General features: G+C 42.5%; 1 protein-coding gene across 1 annotated transcript; it reads left to right on the top strand.

Annotated features, from left to right (window-relative positions):
• The first annotated feature begins 2799 nt into the window (after positions 1-2799).
• Positions 2800-5255, top strand: CLEC14A (C-type lectin domain containing 14A). The gene has a single exon (XM_007521763.3). The coding sequence runs from the start codon at positions 2923-2925 to the stop codon at positions 4345-4347; it is 1425 nt and encodes a 474-aa protein (XP_007521825.3). The 5' UTR covers positions 2800-2922; the 3' UTR covers positions 4348-5255.
• Positions 5256-17599: the final 12344 nt, after the last annotated feature.

The raw sequence follows: 17599 nt of genomic DNA, 5'->3' as shown, positions 1-17599 counted from the left end.
TTCAGGCTTCTGAAAGTCAGAACTAAAGAATATCTGTTTAACTAGGAAGTAGCAAGGTTAGTAGAGAAAGCCTAAGAACTTCACACTCAGTGGAAGCCCAGCAAGTGTGATGATGATTCATGGTGTTTAGTGTTGTTTGTTAAGACACTTGGGATTTCTGAGAGAAAAACAAAGTGAGACTAGGGGGAAGAATGAGGTGGGAGCAGACCAGGCAGGCCTGCAATCCTCCTCCTACCCTTCTTCATGAACCCAGACTGAACTAACCCAGTACTACAAAGTGAGTTCACGGTTTATAGTATTCTTCATAGAGTGGCAACTTTCATTCATTATAGTTATTTTAAAGGATTCTTCATTGTTCAAAGGACTTAGTTGGGCTGGTATGTATGTGGTTACTAAGAACCAGCAAAGATAATGAATTTCCAAAAATGAGGAAGAATTGTCTACCTGGCTAATCAGAAAGTGATTCCAGTGACTTTTCCTTCCTATTAGTCATCCTAGTTCCTCCCTACTCCCAGTGGAGTGGAAGTGCTTATATTCAAAGAAACCACCCATTGGAACACTGGAGAAACTGATTTCTTTCTTTCTTTTTTTTTTTTTAAGTTTCAAGATACTTTTTCACACCAGGAGGTAATATGCATTATAATTAAATAAATATTTTCATTTCTTAAGGACCTGGAAGATTATGCTTATAAATTTGCTACTATAAATATTGCCTTCTAGCCATTGGAGAAGTCATCTTACTTTTTTCCAAAATCATTTTATTGGGGAAATAATGGTGTACAGAACATGTATTGCTACATAGATATAGTTTTTTTTATTACTTCCCTTTATAGATGTCTGTACACCACCCCCACTACAGGCCCAAGTCCTGGGTCCCCTAACCTGTCTCCCCGGCCTCCATCACCCCATCTCCCTGGAATCTTCTGCTTGTTACAATACACCTCACCCCATTCAAAATTGGCCCCGTGTTTCCCTTTTTGCCTTGACTTTTAAGTGCCACTTGTAAGTAATATCATCCTGTATTTACCTTTCTCCTTCTGACTTACCTTACTTAACACGGTCTCTTTTTAATTTTTTTATTATCTTTACTTCATGGATAGAGACAGCCAGATATCCAAAGGGAAGGGGAGACAGAGAGGAAAAAAGACAGACACCTACAAACCTGCTTCACTACTCGTGAAGCTTCCCCTCTGCAGGCAGGGCCTGGAGGCTTGATCCCAGGTCCCTGTGTATTATAACTTAGGCGCTCAGCGAGGTGCACCACCACCCAGCTCCTCCATGTACCCTTTATGTCCACTCAAGATTTGGAAAAGGAGAACATTTCATCATTTCTCATAGCTGAGTATCGTGTATTTCTTAACCACTTTCTTAACCACTCCTCTGTTGTTGGACATCTGGGCTGCTTCCAGGTCTAGGCTATTACATACTGTGCTGCTGTTAGCACATGTGTGTCTAGGTCCCCTTGGATTCTCTGTGTGTGTTTTATTTGGATCAATTCCTAGGAGAGGAAGTACTGGCTTGGTTCATAGGATAGATCCATTTCTAGTGTTCTGAGGAAAATTCAGGCTGTTTTTCACAGGGGTTGAGACTATTTACATTCTCACAGCAGTGCAGATGTGTTCCTCTTCCCCGACACCCTTGCCAGCACTACCTGTTTCTGTCCTGTGTAATATACGGCCTCCTCACAGATGTCCATGGTACCTCGATGCTGTCTTTATTTGAATTTCTCTAGTAGTCAGTGACTGAGCAGTTTTTTGCGTGTCTGCTTGCCGTCTGGAGTTTTTCTTTTGTAAAAATTCTGTTCACATTCTCTCCTCTCCCTCATTTTAAATAGTTTTGTTTTGCTTTTGTTTTTGTGAGATTTGTGAGCTCTTGATATTTTTTGGTTATTAGACCTCTGTTCCACAGATGGAGAAACTGTCTTAAAGTAGTTCAGGAATAAAACTATACATGGTGTAGTTGATTTCAAACATCAGTGAAGGCATGGTCTCATTTATATGTAACATATAAACTTAAACCTGTTAGGGACCAACATAATGAGTTCCTAACTGACATCCAAACTAACTAAAAACAAAATAATTAAGATCTGTGTTTAGTTGAGAACTAGAAATACAGTTCCTTCCTAAATACACTTCAAAGAGAAACAAATGAAAGTGAAAAGCAAAGCAGAAAAAAAACACTTTTAATTTAGCTCTGATTGAAGAAGCAAGATTCCCCATTTAAGATTATCAAAAAGAAACTGACAGTTCTTTGACTCTTGGATCTCCTATACTGATGAGAGAAGCAGAGCCCCGGAAGCGCTTGTGGGTTAAATAGTGCTCAGATTTCTCACAAGATTTTAGCTGTCTTACACCTACACTGTCTCAAGCCTGAGGAACATCCACACCATCTACAAATGGTGTGACCAACTGCAAGGTTGGGGAGAAAACACAAGAGTCAGACAGTCCAAGGCTTTCAGCAAAAATCCTCTTCTGCCAAACCTTCTGGTCAGTGTTCCCCCAAAGTGTTTGGGGGTGTCTGGGGTGGGGGGGATCTGAGGTGCTGAAACTCAGTGCAGGAAAAACAAAACACACCACCCCAGTGGCGACTTTGCTTCCCCTCCTGGCCTGCTGGTGGACTGAGTTCTTGGGGCCCCCTGGCGCCAGCTGTGTTCCTGACCCCAGAAGTCTGGGCTGCACAGGGCCTGGCATCGCTCCCACAAGTTTCCTGTCCTCGCCTAAGGGAAGTTGTTTGCCGCCAGGACCCTGGTGGAGGGAGATTGCTGGCGGCTGGGGCTGGGGTGGGAGTGGTGCTTGGGTAAGCAGGGAGGGAGTCAGCAGCAGGGGGTTGGGGAGGGCCGTGACCCTGCGCTCCAGGACTTCTGTGCGCGCTGGGGCTAGCCAGCTGCAAGTTGCAAACTAGTTGCCTGCGCTGGGCCCCACGATGAGAGGGGCGCTCACCCTGTGCTTCCTGTGGCAGGCCTTCTGGCCCCGGCCTGGTGGCGCCGAGCACCCCACCGCCGATCGCGCGGACTGCACGGCCTCGGGGGCCTGCTACAGCCTGCACCACGCCACCTTCAAACGCCTGGAGGCCGAGGAGGCCTGCATCCTGCGCGGCGGGGCGCTCAGCCCGGTGCGCGGGGGCGCAGAGCTGCGGGCCATCCTCCAGCTCCTGCGGGCAGGCCCGGGGCCTGGCGGGGGCTCCAAGGACCTTCTGTTCTGGGTGGCGCTGGAGCGCGGACGTTCCAGCTGCACCCTTGACAACATGCCCCTGCGGGGTTTCTCCTGGTTGTCCCCCGACGGAGATGCGGCTGGCGGCAGCGACTCGGACAGGGACACGCTGCCCTGGGTGGAGGAGCCCCAGCGCTCCTGCACTGCGCGGAGGTGCGCGGGGCTGCTGGCCACCCGCGGAGTGGAGCCCGCCGGCTGGAAGGAGGCGCGGTGCCAGCTGCGCACTGACGGCTACCTGTGCAAGTACCACTTTGAAGGCTTGTGCCCGGCGCCGCGCCCCGGAGCCGCCTCGAACTTGAGCTACCATGCCCCCTTCCAGCTGCACAGCGCAGCGCTGAGCTTCAGCCCCCCTGGGACCCAGGTGAGTGCGTGGTGTCCAGAGGAGCCCAGTTCCATCAAGGTCACCTGCCTGCAGGACAAGGGCGGCTTGCACTGGGCCGGGATGCCCCCGGGGGGGTTGCTCTGCGCCTGTCCTGGGAGGTACCTGCGTGGTGGCAAGTGTGCACAATTGGAGGACTGCCTAGACGCCCAGGGAGGCTTTGCTTGCGAGTGTGCTGAAGGCTTCCAACTGGGGAAAGACGGACACTCGTGTGTCCCCAGTGCGGAAAGACAGCCTGCTGGTGGGGGAACCAAGGTGCCTACCAAGCACCCACAGGCCACTCAAATAAGCCCAGTGCCAAGGAGAACCTCGTCGCCCAGGCATCCTGAGAAGCCGGGAGAACTGCCCCATGGAACAGGACAAGACAGTTCAACATCTAGTCCTAAAATTCCTCTTTGGAAATTGCATAGCATGGCGCCTACCCTGTGGGTCACTCCTCCCACAGAGGCCAAGGCCACTGTCAGCTCACCCGGAAGCAGAAGCCGACCTCCCAGAATTGAAGCCACTTCTTCACCTGCCAGTCCTCAGGCTTTTGACTCTTCTTCCACCGTGGTTTTCGTCCTTGTGAGCATAGCGGTGGTCGTGTTGGTGATCTTGACCATGACAGTGCTGGGGCTTTTCAAACTCTGTTTCCACAAGAGCTCTTCCTCCAGGTCAAGGAAGGGCCCTCTGGCCCTTGCGGGCGTGGAGAGTGATTCTGAGGCCACTGCTGCTAGGTCCTCTGATTCTGCACATGCCACAAACAATGGGGTGAATTGAAGCTTGGGGATTGTGGTCTGCGGGGCAGGGCCGAGGGGTCCCCGCTTGCTCCCAGTGACTCGTAGGGAAGTGGGACAGTGATCCCTTGAGTTCAGAGGTTTTTACTTACCATGAAAGCAGGAAAGGAGAAGTTTCCCCTCTTCTAACTTCCTTCTACCCCACCTGGGAGATAAATCTGAACAGGCCACTTCTGGAGATAGAAGAGATGAAAGTGCCTTAGTGTGGTTCTGGGGCCTGGAATGGAACCTGAGCAGTATTTTGTTCTGTTTCGTTTGTTTTGTTTTGTTTTCTGGGGGATCTGGAAAAGTGATTGAACATTTTTTGAGACAGTGAAATAGAAAATAGAATACGTTTTTATTTTTACTAAAGCACTTCTCTGTACATTATTCAGTCTAGGAATATATTGATCAGAAACTCCTAGGCACAAAATAAAAGAATTGTTAATAACCCCGAGTCAAATATCATTGGTTTTATGGCAAGATAAATATTTGAGGAGAGTAGCTGGAGGGCATTCTGGGAAGAGCAACAGAAGTGTGTCCTACTTTTAGGTTGTGGGGGTGGGGGGTCTCTAAGTCTTTGTAATGAGGAGTAGGTCTTTAAGAACTAGTAACTTTTCCCCTTGGTTCTTTGACTCCTTGCCTTCGTAGATGCTGCACTGGGGTCTTCTATAGACGCAGAGTTCAGCATTGCAGAGAATGCTGATTCGGGAAGAAAACTATCATTAACCACCAATTCAAGTGTTTACTGTGTGTCCTTGCTCCAGGAGACTCAGGGTGTTGCGCTTACCTTGTTCCATGTTGATCCTCTCCAGTGTAATGACCCCCTCAACCTCATAGCCCTCTTCTAACTATTAGGATGCTTATCTCCACTTTCAATTATGGTCCTGTTAATTAAAACGTTAATGCTGAGTATTGATTTGAAATCTTTCGGATGCATTCATAGAAAAGTAAGCTGGACTTCCTCCAAAGTTGCTTGATTCATATGCATGGTTTAATCTCTGGGAAAACTTGAATCCTAAGCCGTATCCTTCCTTTCCCTTAATAACAGTGTATGCTGTCAGAATGATCACTGTTTAATAAGAGTCTACATGAGCAAAGTTACAGTGAACAGATTTTCAAAATGCTTAGCAGTATAAGAAGTAAGTGGTTAAAATAAATATCTAACATCTCGTTATGTCCTGAGGTATTTGAAGGTCATCTAACTGAAGCATTCCTCTGGGGGAAAACACGACATATTATTAATTATTAATCATTATCTCATGGAATTAAGACTCTAGAAAGTATTCTACTCTAATACTATGCTGACATTTTTTTAAAATTTCTTTACTAGGGGATTAATGGTTTACAGTTGACAGTAAAATATAATAGTTTGTACTTGTATAACATTTCCACATAGCAGTACAGCCCCCACTAGGTCCTCCTCTGCCATCGTGTTCCAGGACCTGAACCCTCCTCCCACCAGCCCAGAGTTCTTTACTTTAGTGCAATATGCCAACTGCAGGCCAAGTTCTGCTCTATGCTGACACTTTAAATTAAAGTGTGTGGACAGAGATAGAAAAGTGAGTTTACTAATCTAGGAGTTTACACTATATTTTCATGGAACTGTTTTGATACTTGTGTGAGTACAATGTATAATGTATGTGGAATATATATATATTAAATTTTTATCTTTTTTAATTTAATTTTTTATTTATAAAAAGGAATCATTGACAAAGCCGTAGGATAAGAGGGGTACAACTTCACACAATTCCCACCACCAGATCTCTGTATCTCATTCCCTCCCCTGATAGCTTTCCTATTCTTTATCCCTCTGGGAGTATGGACCCAAGGTCATTATGGGTGCAAAAGGTGGAAGGTCTGGCTTTTGTAATTCCCTCCCTGCTGAACATGGGTGTTGACTGGTCCATCCATACTCCCAGCCTGTCTCTCTCTTTCCCTAGTGGGGAAGGGCTCTGGGGAAGCAGAGTTCCAGGCCACATTGGTGGGGTTGTCTGTGCAGGGAAGTCTGGTCGGCATCATGCTAGCATCTGGAACCTGGTGTTTGAAAAGAGAGTTAGCATACAAAGCCAAACAAATTGTTGACCAGTCATGGACCTAAGGGCTAGAATAGTGCAGATGAAGAGTTGAGGGGGCCTCCATTTTGTAGGTAGCTAGTAGGCATATTTTAGTTATATTCCAAAGATCCTGTGGCTATACTAGTGTTTTTTGTTGTTGTTGTTTGTTTGGGTTTTTTTTTTTTTTTTGCCTGAGCCTGAAATCTGATATGCAGGTGGATCCTAATTATTGTTTGGGGAGGTGATTTCATGGCTGGCAGAAGGACCAGAAAGCTGGATCAGGGAAGAGAGTAGCTCCCAAAAGGAAAGGTGTATAAATATTGTTGACTATAAACTCCATCAATTTGATGTGATCTGGGGCCCATATTCAGCTGAGGAGGCTATGTGACCTCTATATCCCTATAGATCTGAGCTCACATTCTGTGGTCATAAGTAGGATGACATTTCTTTCTTTTTTTTTTTAATTTATTTCTTTATTGGGGAATTAATGTTTTACTTTCAACAGGATGACATTTCTGATGGAAGTGACCAGTGATGGTGTAGGGAGGGATCGGCTAGTGGTCTTGGCCCATAATGTCTATGGGAGAATCCAAAGATGCCCTTGCTAGGGCCCCAGATGGTGGGGTGGTCTGGTATTGACCAAAAAGACCATCATTCAATGAGCCAGTCTCTTGCCATTATCCAGCCTTTGTAGTCCCTTCTTTATCTGACAAGCTTAGACTTTCTCCCAGTTGTTAAAGTGCTGAGTGTCATTTATTGTATCCAAACCAGCATTAGGTTTATGGGGTCTGGCCTCAACTTAGGGAGGAATTAGATCTAGGGTTTTAGTGTGGGATAAGTTAACTTTAAGTTTTACTGCACTTACTTATTCAGTGATTCTAATAAAAGCTGTCATAAGGACAATAATTGTCCCTTAGTTGATATATGTATTTTTGCTAGTGTATCTGTTGGTCAATTGTGATATGTTTGTTTATTTTTACCAGCATTAGCTCTGGGGCTCTGTGTCTGCACTGTGAATCCACTGCTCCCAGTGGCCATTTTTTCCTTTCTTTCTATTTTTATTAGACAGGACAGAGATAATTTGAGAGGTGAGGTGAGATAGGATTTATCATACCATATTTGACCTCACCATGATTTATGTCGTTTAATGCTATCTACAAGTAACTAACTATATCTTAGATACTGACAGGACCAATTGATTCTGTACTACCTGGTCTAACATTCTAAGTAACTTAGTATTTGGGGAAAAAAAGTTAGTTTAGAAATATCTTAACAATTTAAGCCCAGTGTCAATCTTTAATCTGTTTACAACTTTGAAACATTAAGTGCTTAGAATAAGAGAATATACGGGATGGGATACGGAGTTCTGGTAGTGGGAACTGTTATCCTATGATTTTTTCAGTGTTTCCTTTTTATAAATAAATAAATAAATAAATAAAATTAAAAGAATAAGATGATATACACTCAGAACTGAAATACAGGCAGTTAAAGAACTTGAAACAATCACTCTATTTCCCCCTGACATATTAAATAGTGATTTATAAGCTTATAAATTAACAGGAGTATTAACAATATCTTCTATTATGTTGCTCATATTCAGTTTTTCCAATGGTCCCTAAAATATGTTTGATAATTCTTTTAACCCCAATCTAATATACAACCACATTTCTTAAATTCTTAATCTGGTTATACAGAAGAGTCTTCTGGTATTTCACATTTCTTTTAAGAGACATTGACCTTTTTTGAAGCTGGTTTTTTACTTCCTGTTTATGAAATTTACTACCTATTCTAAGTAATTGTATGTAACTCAACACAAAAGTTTGGTTATTTATTAATTATTATTATTATTATTATTATTATTATTATTTGCTATTTCCAGTATCAGGCACTGACCGGAGAATATAGCTATTAAATTAATGCACAGAAGTGAAGTTTTATTTCCTGAGGCAGGATGCTGATTATATCTGTGGCAGCTGTGTTCTCTCGATGTTCTCTCTTCCACTTCTATTAGAGTTTTTCTTAAGCTCCTTAAGAAAAGGATGAGGATCTATTTTATTTTCTAATGCCTATTAGTCCCATAAAGCCCTGTAAAATGCTGGAAGGGAACCTGATAATGGCATGCACCTCTTTGAAAGCAGATAGAAGTGCTTAAGCTTGGTGGTGGGGAAAGATTCCGAGCTAATACCTCATAGCCTTTCCAGCTATTTCTCTGAAGGCTCCCCACCGAGTCAATGATAGAGATCCATAAAAGAAGCAGTTTAATCTAAGAGCAAATAATCAGATTGTGGACTTGAATTCCATATTAGACTTTTGATATTTACACCAGGGAAAAAAATTGGAAGCCAATGGACATTTTTTTTCTCACCCTGCTCCCTGCTCCTCCCCTCCCCATATCTGTGCATATCTGTCTTCATTAAATACAGATGGAGAAAGTCACATAGAATAAAATGTAACCTAGCAAATCATGGAAATGGACTTGAAACCCATCTTCTAGATCAAGAAGTAGAGCTTTGCCTGTTAGCCCAGTCTTCCTGTACTGATCACATCCCCGTGTTGAGTCTAGGAGTAGCCTTCGTCTTGACATTTGTAGAACTGTTATAATTTTCTTGAATTTTACAGTGACATTAACCAAGTATGAATCTTCATAGTCAAATATTATTAAAAAGTTTACTTGCTTTTTATTTTAATTATAAAATTTTCCTTTTTGAAATTATTTTTTACAAAAATGTTACAAAAAATTCCTAAATATCTTTACCAAATTACACTAATGCTCATATTTTATATAGCCACAATACAATTGTCATAATTAGGGAATTATCGAGTATATGCTTTCTTTGAATTCTGTCAGATTCTAAGATGTATTCACTTTCCCCCTCGTGTTGCTATTTTTATATTGTTTCTACATTTCTATGTAAGAAAGACTGTTCTTTCTACCTCATTTATTTGACTACTCATTTGTGTGCTAATTAAAAAAATTATTAGTGATTTAATAATGATTAGCAAGATTGTAAGGTAACAGGAGTATAATTCTATACAGTTCCTACCACCAGAGTTCCATGTCCCATCCCCTCCATTGGAAGCTTCCCTACTCTTTATCCATCTGAAAGTAGGGACCAAAATTCTTTATGGGGTGCAGAAGGTGGGAGGTCTGGCTTCTGAAATTGCTTCTGTGCTGGACATGGGTGTTGGCTGGTGGATCCACACCCCCAGCCTGTCTGTATCTTTCCCTAGTGGGCAGGGCTCTGGAGAGGGAAGAGTTCAGGGCACACTGGTGAGGTCCATGTCTATTGGAGAACTACATGCAATTATACCCCTGTTATCTTAACAATCTTGCTAATCATTATTAAATCACTAATAAAATTAAAAAATAATTAAATACATGGTTGCCTCTGTACCAATTTATGTATCTTCCATCACTTCATATTGATACTTAATAATTTTATGCTATACTCAGAGTTCATTCCATTCTTTCCCTATTATTTGTGACATTTTTTTTCTAGCATCAAGAAACAGTGTGTGTACACTTACTTGTTCTATCATAGAAACTGCAAAATAGTGTTAGAATCCATAATATATATCTCTGTGGGAGGAGGGGAGGGAGTCTACTGTCTAGAGCACAGTATTTATATATAGTTCTTTTGGAACTTTATTCTTAGGCTGTAATCAGCATCCTACATCCAGAGTGACTTAGGTAATTCTTTCTCTCCCTTCTGCTGTTGTGTTCATGGTATAGATCTGCAATTCAATTATAAATTCACTTGCTTATGTTCTATTTTGGGCTCACCGTATTATGTTCCTATTTATATTCTAAAGTTATGACAGACACGTGAGAAGTTTCATGTTTTTCCCTGTTTTTCACACAGTAGGTAGCATACTAGGGTAGGTATTCTTTTTAAAAAATATTTCTATTTATTTATTATTGGATAGAGACAGAAATTGAGAGGGGGTAAGAGAGAGAGAGAGACCTGCAACCCTGCTTCACCACTCATAAAGCTTTTCCTCTGCAGGTTGGGACGAGGGGCTTGAACCTGGGTCCTTGTGTAATGTAGTGTGTGCGCTTAACCAGGTGTGCCACGGCCTGGCCCCAGATACTCTTACATTTTGCTTATTTCACTTTAAAATACATCTTAGCGGGAGTCAGGCGGTAGCGCAGTGGGTTAAGCACACGTGGCGCAAAACGCCAGGGCCGGCGTGAGGATCTCTGTTCGAGTCCCAGGCTCCCCACCTGCAGGGGAGTCGCTTTACAGGCGGTGAAGCAGGTCTGCAGGTGTCTATCTTTCTCTCTCCCTCTCTGTCTTTCCCTCCTCTCTCCATTTCTCTCTATCCTATACAACAATGACAACATCAATAACAACAACAATAACTATAACAATAATTAAAAGGGCAACCAAAATGAAATAAATAAATATTTAAAAAATCTTTAAAAAATACATCTTAGAAAATATATTATAGACATGATCTGTCTCATTCACTTTTATAGCTGCATTCTATAACATCAGGGAGGAGTATATCATGTCATATGCATACACTATGTATTTTTAATTTTATATTTGTCATATATGTTTGCCCCCTTTTATTGCTTTTCTTACCATTACCATATGAAATAATTTGCTATGTTTAGCCCATTGAGATTCCTACAGTCTGCACTTGGCTGATTTTATACTAATGATACAGTTCAGCATGTCTCTATCCCATTCTGAAAAATTACCATATAGATCCTGACATTTGAACCAATCTATTTACCATTCCTCTAACAACAATATAGTTGCAGCTGTATTTCTCCATTAGAGGAACGTAAAATCACTTTCCTCCTTCTCTGAACTAGTAGCCATTGGCTCTGAAAGCTTAACTGCATTGACCCAATAGGGCTGCAAAATGGTACTACTCAATGTATTTTTCACTAACTGCACAGAAAAAAAATGAATTACCTTTATTTATTAGCTAGAGACAGCCAGAAATTGAGAGGGTTGAGGGAGATAGGGAAAGAAATAGACAGACACCTGCAGCCCTGCTTCACCACTCCTGAAGCTTCCCTTTGCAGGTGGGGGCCAGTGGCTTGAACTCAAGTCTTGACCGTTGTAACGTGTGTCCTCAACCAGGTGCACCACTCCCTGCCCCCTTAAAATGTTTTAAGAAGACATTCCCCCTCATCTACTAATTGGTTATTGAGTTATATGTTCATATAGGCAAGCCAGAGTAAAATCCCATTTATTTGTATATTCCTAGTTTTCTAGATAATGAAGTTATTCCCTATAGTCCCAACAATTATTTCATTGTTACTGCCATTAAAATTAATGGACTTAAACATATTTGCTTCAGTAAACCACCACTCGCATCTTTATTGAAGTTCAGATTATTCTAGCTTTGGCTAGTGGTTTCAGACATCACTCTGGTATCCTTTGATCATTTTCTGGCTGTCTGGCATTATATTTTTCGTGGATGCTTTAGTTACTTTTCCTACCCCAGCTCTGGAATTAGACATTTATCCAAAAAGTCCTGTTTTCTTTTAATAGAAAGTGATATGACAGGACTGATTATGACAGTTCGGGCCTAACGATTTCACTACTAGAGGACTAGGCATTGTTTCTATGTTTTTATACCTGACATCTACCAGAAAGAGCAAGAGAGGCACACTAGCTATAAGCATAGATGAGTCTCTCTACCTTTATTCTATAAGTAGGTATCAGTCCTGGTGCAGTGTTGATAAAAACTGGACAGATCAAGTAGAGTCCAGAAGAAGGAAAACCTCTTAGTGAATTGTAGTCAAACACAGCACTAATTATTGTAGAGAAGCAATGTCTGAGGAAACTAAGTGATTGGACATAAAGAAAGCATTAAAGGGACCAGGTAGTGGTACTCTTGGTTGAGTGGACATTTTACCAGGCACAAGGACCTAGGTTCAAGCCAAGGACTGGAAACAATCAGTGAGGTGGTGCTGTGGGGGTCTCTCTCTCTCTCTCTCTCAATTTTTTGAATTGTTTTTTATTCTCTTTATTTATTTATTGCATAGAGACAGCAGAAATCAAGAGGGGAGGGAGAGATAGAGAAGAAGAGAGACAGAGAGACACCTGCAGCACTGCAACACTTGCAAAGCTTTGCCTCTGCTGGTGGGGACTGGGGGCTTGAACCTGGGTCTTTCCCTACTCACTGTGCACTCAACCAGGTGTGCCACTACCTGCCCTCCCCACCTCCTTCCTCCCCTCGCTAGTTCCCTCTTTTCTATAAAATAGAGAAAAAACAAAATGATGAACAAAATAAAATAAAATTTCAAAAGAATCACAGAATGGTGTATGGGATTTTTAAATTTTGACTCAGAGTGGACTTGGGGATTTGGTGAAACCTTCCAGTTAGAGTTCAAATGATGCTGAATAATCCCACTGGTCTTAACACAGTGAAATCAAAAAGGAATTTGTACATCACAGTACAGATGTAGATAGCCAAGAAAGACTGGAGCTTGTATTCCCCACTATCTACCAGATTTGACAGCCCAAGTGACCATGAACCATGGCACTGGGCATCTATCCCCAAATCCCAGGATTATATGTGAACTTCCTAGAATTTAGATCATCACAGTGGCAAAGTGAATATGTAAGAAGAAGAAATCTCCCAGTGAGTCATGAATTAAGGCACACTAAGGAAAAATGAGAAGGAGCTGAGAGACTTAGTTAGCTGTGAGTTCTGTGATTGAGAACTAGGTTTATACTCACACACACTTTTTTCAGTTATTCTCTTAGAAGAGCGTGCATATATTCATGTCTTTGAATGATACATGTACTGTTAGCTGTTATATAAAAACTTTACAAGAAGGTAAAATAAAGTCCTGTTCAATTCCCGTATCTCCCTTTTCTAAGTAATAAAACTGGGCATATACTGGATGGATGGATGGTCGTATGTATGTATGTATGCATGCATGTATGTATGTATATATGTGTGCATGTGTGTGGGGGTGGATGGGTGAATGGGTAGGTGGATGAATACTTAAAGTGGTGTGAAAGCCTCATCATTCTCCAAGGCTTGGAAAAAGCATGTCCTTTATATTGCCCACCTCAATAAGTATAGATCAGTAAGTTTGCTTGGAGTTACAGTGTCTCAAAGGCAGTGTCCTTAGTTTATCTCCTAGACCACCCCCAGATGGCTTTGTTAGTTTATTAAGTGTTGAGAGTGTTGGTTTTTTTTTTGGCTAAAATGAAGCAAAAGAATACTTTCATTACTGTTCATCGGTAACTCTGATGGTTCCACTTGGTCAGGCTTTGTTTCCCAGTTGCTTGGTCAAACATCAGTCTAGGTGTTGCTGTGAGAGTGTTTTTCAGATCCAATAACATTGAATCAGTACACCTTTCATTAAGCAGATTACTTTCTGAAATGTGGGAGGGCTGCATACAAAATGTTTCTATATAAAAAAATGAAACCATGCCACTTGCAACTACATGAATAGAACTAAAGGCTGTTATGCTTAGTGGAATAAGTCAGAGAATCAAGAAAAATACCATGATTTAGTTCATCTGTGATATATAGAAAAGACAGACAAATGAGTTAAATTTTAACAGAGAAAAAAAAAAAACAGGTTATGTTGAATTCCCTGTTGCAACTTCAATTCTCAAGATCTCCAAACTTCTACCTGACAATCTGCCCTTCAGATTCCAGTTTTAAATTTGCCAGCCTACATAACAATGTGAACCAATCCCTTAACTACATCTCCCTATTTATCCATGCATGTGTGTCATATCATACAAAGGTATATATTAACTTATTGTTTCTTTTTCTCTGGAGAGTCATGACAAATATCAGTCCATATTTTCAAATCTAATTTATGCATATAAAAATAAATTCTCTAATAGCCACCCAAAACCTGTTTAGCAGACACTATTGTTAATAATAATACACTGTGCTTGATTTAAAGTATTTTTGCCCTTGTATCCTTTTTTGACATATATGAAAAACTTTGAGGAATAATAAAACAGTTAAAAACCACTTTAAATTCTTTTGCAAGGTGACTGTATATACATGATAAAGAACAAAGCAGATTGTTCTGATACGTTGAAATATCTGTATATCACATTTTTATAGACCTATAATATCCACAAAATTACTTTTTATGGACACATTATTTTTACAGGTACTCTCTCCTCACAAAATCCAGTGAATTGGGGGGCTGGGGAAGGGAATAGAAATCTATACTTGTGTATGACTTTTCTTCCCAAGCTGGAATGTGCAAAATTATTGGAACTGTTATCACAGCAAATCCTCCAAGCTTTTTTTTTTTTTAAGAAGGTTATCCCTTTTGAAAATGAAAAAAAGAGTTCCCCTGGATTAAAATTTCTAGGATCCTAAACTAAGCAACTTTTAACTGAAATGTTCAGTGTCACTAGAGGTGGCAGGACGCAGAAAAAGGAGGTTTGAAGCAGAAAGGGAACTCAATCCTTTATTTGCGCTGGCACCTCAGAGTTGGGTAAGAGAGAAGCAGCTTGGGCCACGTGGAGGTAGCAAAAATGGCCGCCTCGCACAGCAACCTTCCCTGCTTCACCACCCGTGAAGTGACCCCCCTGCAGGTGGGGAGCTGGGGGTTCAAACCGGGATCCTTAAGCCGGTCCTTGTGCTTTGTGCCACATGCACTTAACCCGCTGCCCTAACACCCGACCCCCCCCCCCATACACACACAGCGTTTCTCACTTTCTATCAATCTTCCAACCCAGAATTCATGTGTGATTTCTTGGAATCTGGTCCTACCTTGTCCAGCTTTATGTCCCAAGGTTTCTCAAGATATACCTTCACCTGTCAGTTCACTTGCCTCACAATTCTCCACTAAAATAATCAGAGCACACTGAGCACCTGCGCTGTCCAGGACTGATGCTCAGATATGAAGAGAAGGCAGAATCAGAGGCAGGTTTGTACCCTGTCTTCATGCAGCCTAAAGTCTAGCTTGGGTCTTTCTCCCTCTTCTTACCTATGGAAGTAATTCTCACAATTAATATTTAGTCACAACCCAACCTACTGCTGACTGCTTGGTATACTCAGTCGTGGATTATTAGTATCTTCCATGGACTGGGGTAGGGCACGGTGCTCACCAAGTACAGACTTCAAGCTCTAGAAGGTGAAATTATGTTGCTGTGTCTAATATAATGTTTGGAGTGAGTAGTAGTCTCTGACCTTTTTAAAATAAATGATTCACTTAGCAAAAAGTCATAAACACTGGACAATCAGAGTTTGGAAGCATAAGAAGTCAGAATCAACAATGTGAAGGCTGCGCTCTGGAGGCTGAGACGTGGGAGAAAGGGCTTGCCAAGCCAGGGTGACATTAAGCATGGAAGTGAGAAGGCTGCTCTCCTCCCAGCTACTTCCCCAACTGTTTCCATGGCAATGGATATTCAACTGTCCAGCTAGCTCTTGAACCGAGATAAACCATAGTCTTTCTGATCATATGTGTGTGGATGTTCTGTGTAAAATGACTCAACTATCTGCTGTCATGGAGCAAGGTAGACTGTGTTGTGTGATAAACAGCCAGAGCCCAACTCTCATGTACTGTGAATCAGGGTGTCTCCCTGGGACTGTGGTCTTGGCTCTTGCTCAAGGGTCCTGAAAGTTTCCATGTCAGAGCAGCTACATTTCAACAAATGTTCTGCAGTTAGGGCAGCAAGGAAGCAATGATGAGAGCCACACACACACAATGGAGACTTCAGCACACAAAGGACTCACGCCATATTGGCTCATGCTTTATTTGTCAAGATGCATCCCGTGACCAGGCTGAATCGCAAAGAGGGGAGCTATGCAGTCCCATGTGTATGCAGAAATAGAAATCGACTAGATGTGGATCAATACTATCATGTCTATAAAACTTACACAGAATGAAACTAAACGCATAGACTTAGTCTTCAAGTCCCGAAGGTGATCACACCAGTGTGGCACTTTCTTCTTCTAGCGTTTGCCCTTCTTCCATAGCCAGTCAACAGCGTCAGGTTGAGCCTGATGTAAAGTTTCAAGACCTCCTTTGAATCTGGAGAGGTGGCAGTCATTGACTATGTGGGTCATAGTCTGTCTGGAGCCGCAGGGGCAGTTTGGGTCATCTCTGGCTCCCCAGCGATGGAACATAGCGGCGCACCGGCCATGGCCTGTTCGATAGCGATTGAGGAGGGCCCAGTCATAACGTGCTAGGTCAAAGCCGGGTTGACGCTTGCAGGGGTCTGTGATGAGGTGTTTGTTCTTTACCTCAGCTGACTGCCAACTCTGTTTCCAAGAGACTGGAACAGAGAAGTTCAGTTTAGGCGTAGGGGACCAGATTGGATAACGAGACGTCAAGTGTTGGACAGGGTGGGCGAAGATATTCACGTATATTGGCAGGTCCGGTCGAGCGTAGACGTGGGAAATGAACTTAGATGATGCCGCATCCCGACGAATATCTGGCGGGGCGATGTTGCTAAGAACTGGCAGCCATGGAACTGGGGTGGAATGGATGGTTCCAGAAATGATCCTCATGGAGGAATATAATTTGGAATCGACCAAGTGGACATGGGGGCTACGGAACCATACTGGGGCACAGTATTCTGCAGTGGAATAGCATAATGCCAGAGATGATGATCGTAGTGTGGAAGTGCTCGCACCCCATGAGGAGCTGGCCAGTCTTGCAATGATGTTATTCCTCGCGCCCACCTTTGCTGCAGATTTTATGAGATGTTTGTGAAATGACAGAGTGCGATCGAGAGTAATTCCAAGATAGACTGGCTGGGCTTCATGCCGGATTCTCGTACCACCAAGCTGCACATTAAGCTCACGCGAGGCCGAGGCATGGTGTAGATGGAAAACAGATGATACCGTTTTTGCAGTGCTAGGGGTTAGTCGCCATTTTTTACAGTAATCAGATATCAGAGACATGTCTTTCGTGAGTGTTTCCTCGAGGATGTCGAACTTGGATGCCTGAGTTGCACAGCAGATGTCATCGGCGTAGATGAACTTCCTTGAAGAAGTTTCTGGGAGGTCATTGATGTAAATATTAAATAGCGTAGAAGCCAGAACAGAGCCCTGGGGGAGGCCACTTGAGACAAGTCTCCATCTGCTAGACTTGTCACACAGATGCACCCGGAATCTTCTGTTTTGGAGAAGAAACGATATAGTGTTGGCCACCCATGAAGGCAGGCATCTTGAGATCTTGACTAGGAGACCACGGTGCCAGACCACGGTGTCATAGGCTGCTGTGAGATCAACAAA

This window comes from Erinaceus europaeus, chromosome 16 (genome assembly GCF_950295315.1).
Source record: "Erinaceus europaeus chromosome 16, mEriEur2.1, whole genome shotgun sequence".
NCBI classification, from domain to species: Eukaryota; Metazoa; Chordata; class Mammalia; order Eulipotyphla; family Erinaceidae; genus Erinaceus; species Erinaceus europaeus.
Note: the sequence above shows the minus strand (reverse complement) of the source record. Positions and strands in the feature narration are given on the sequence as shown.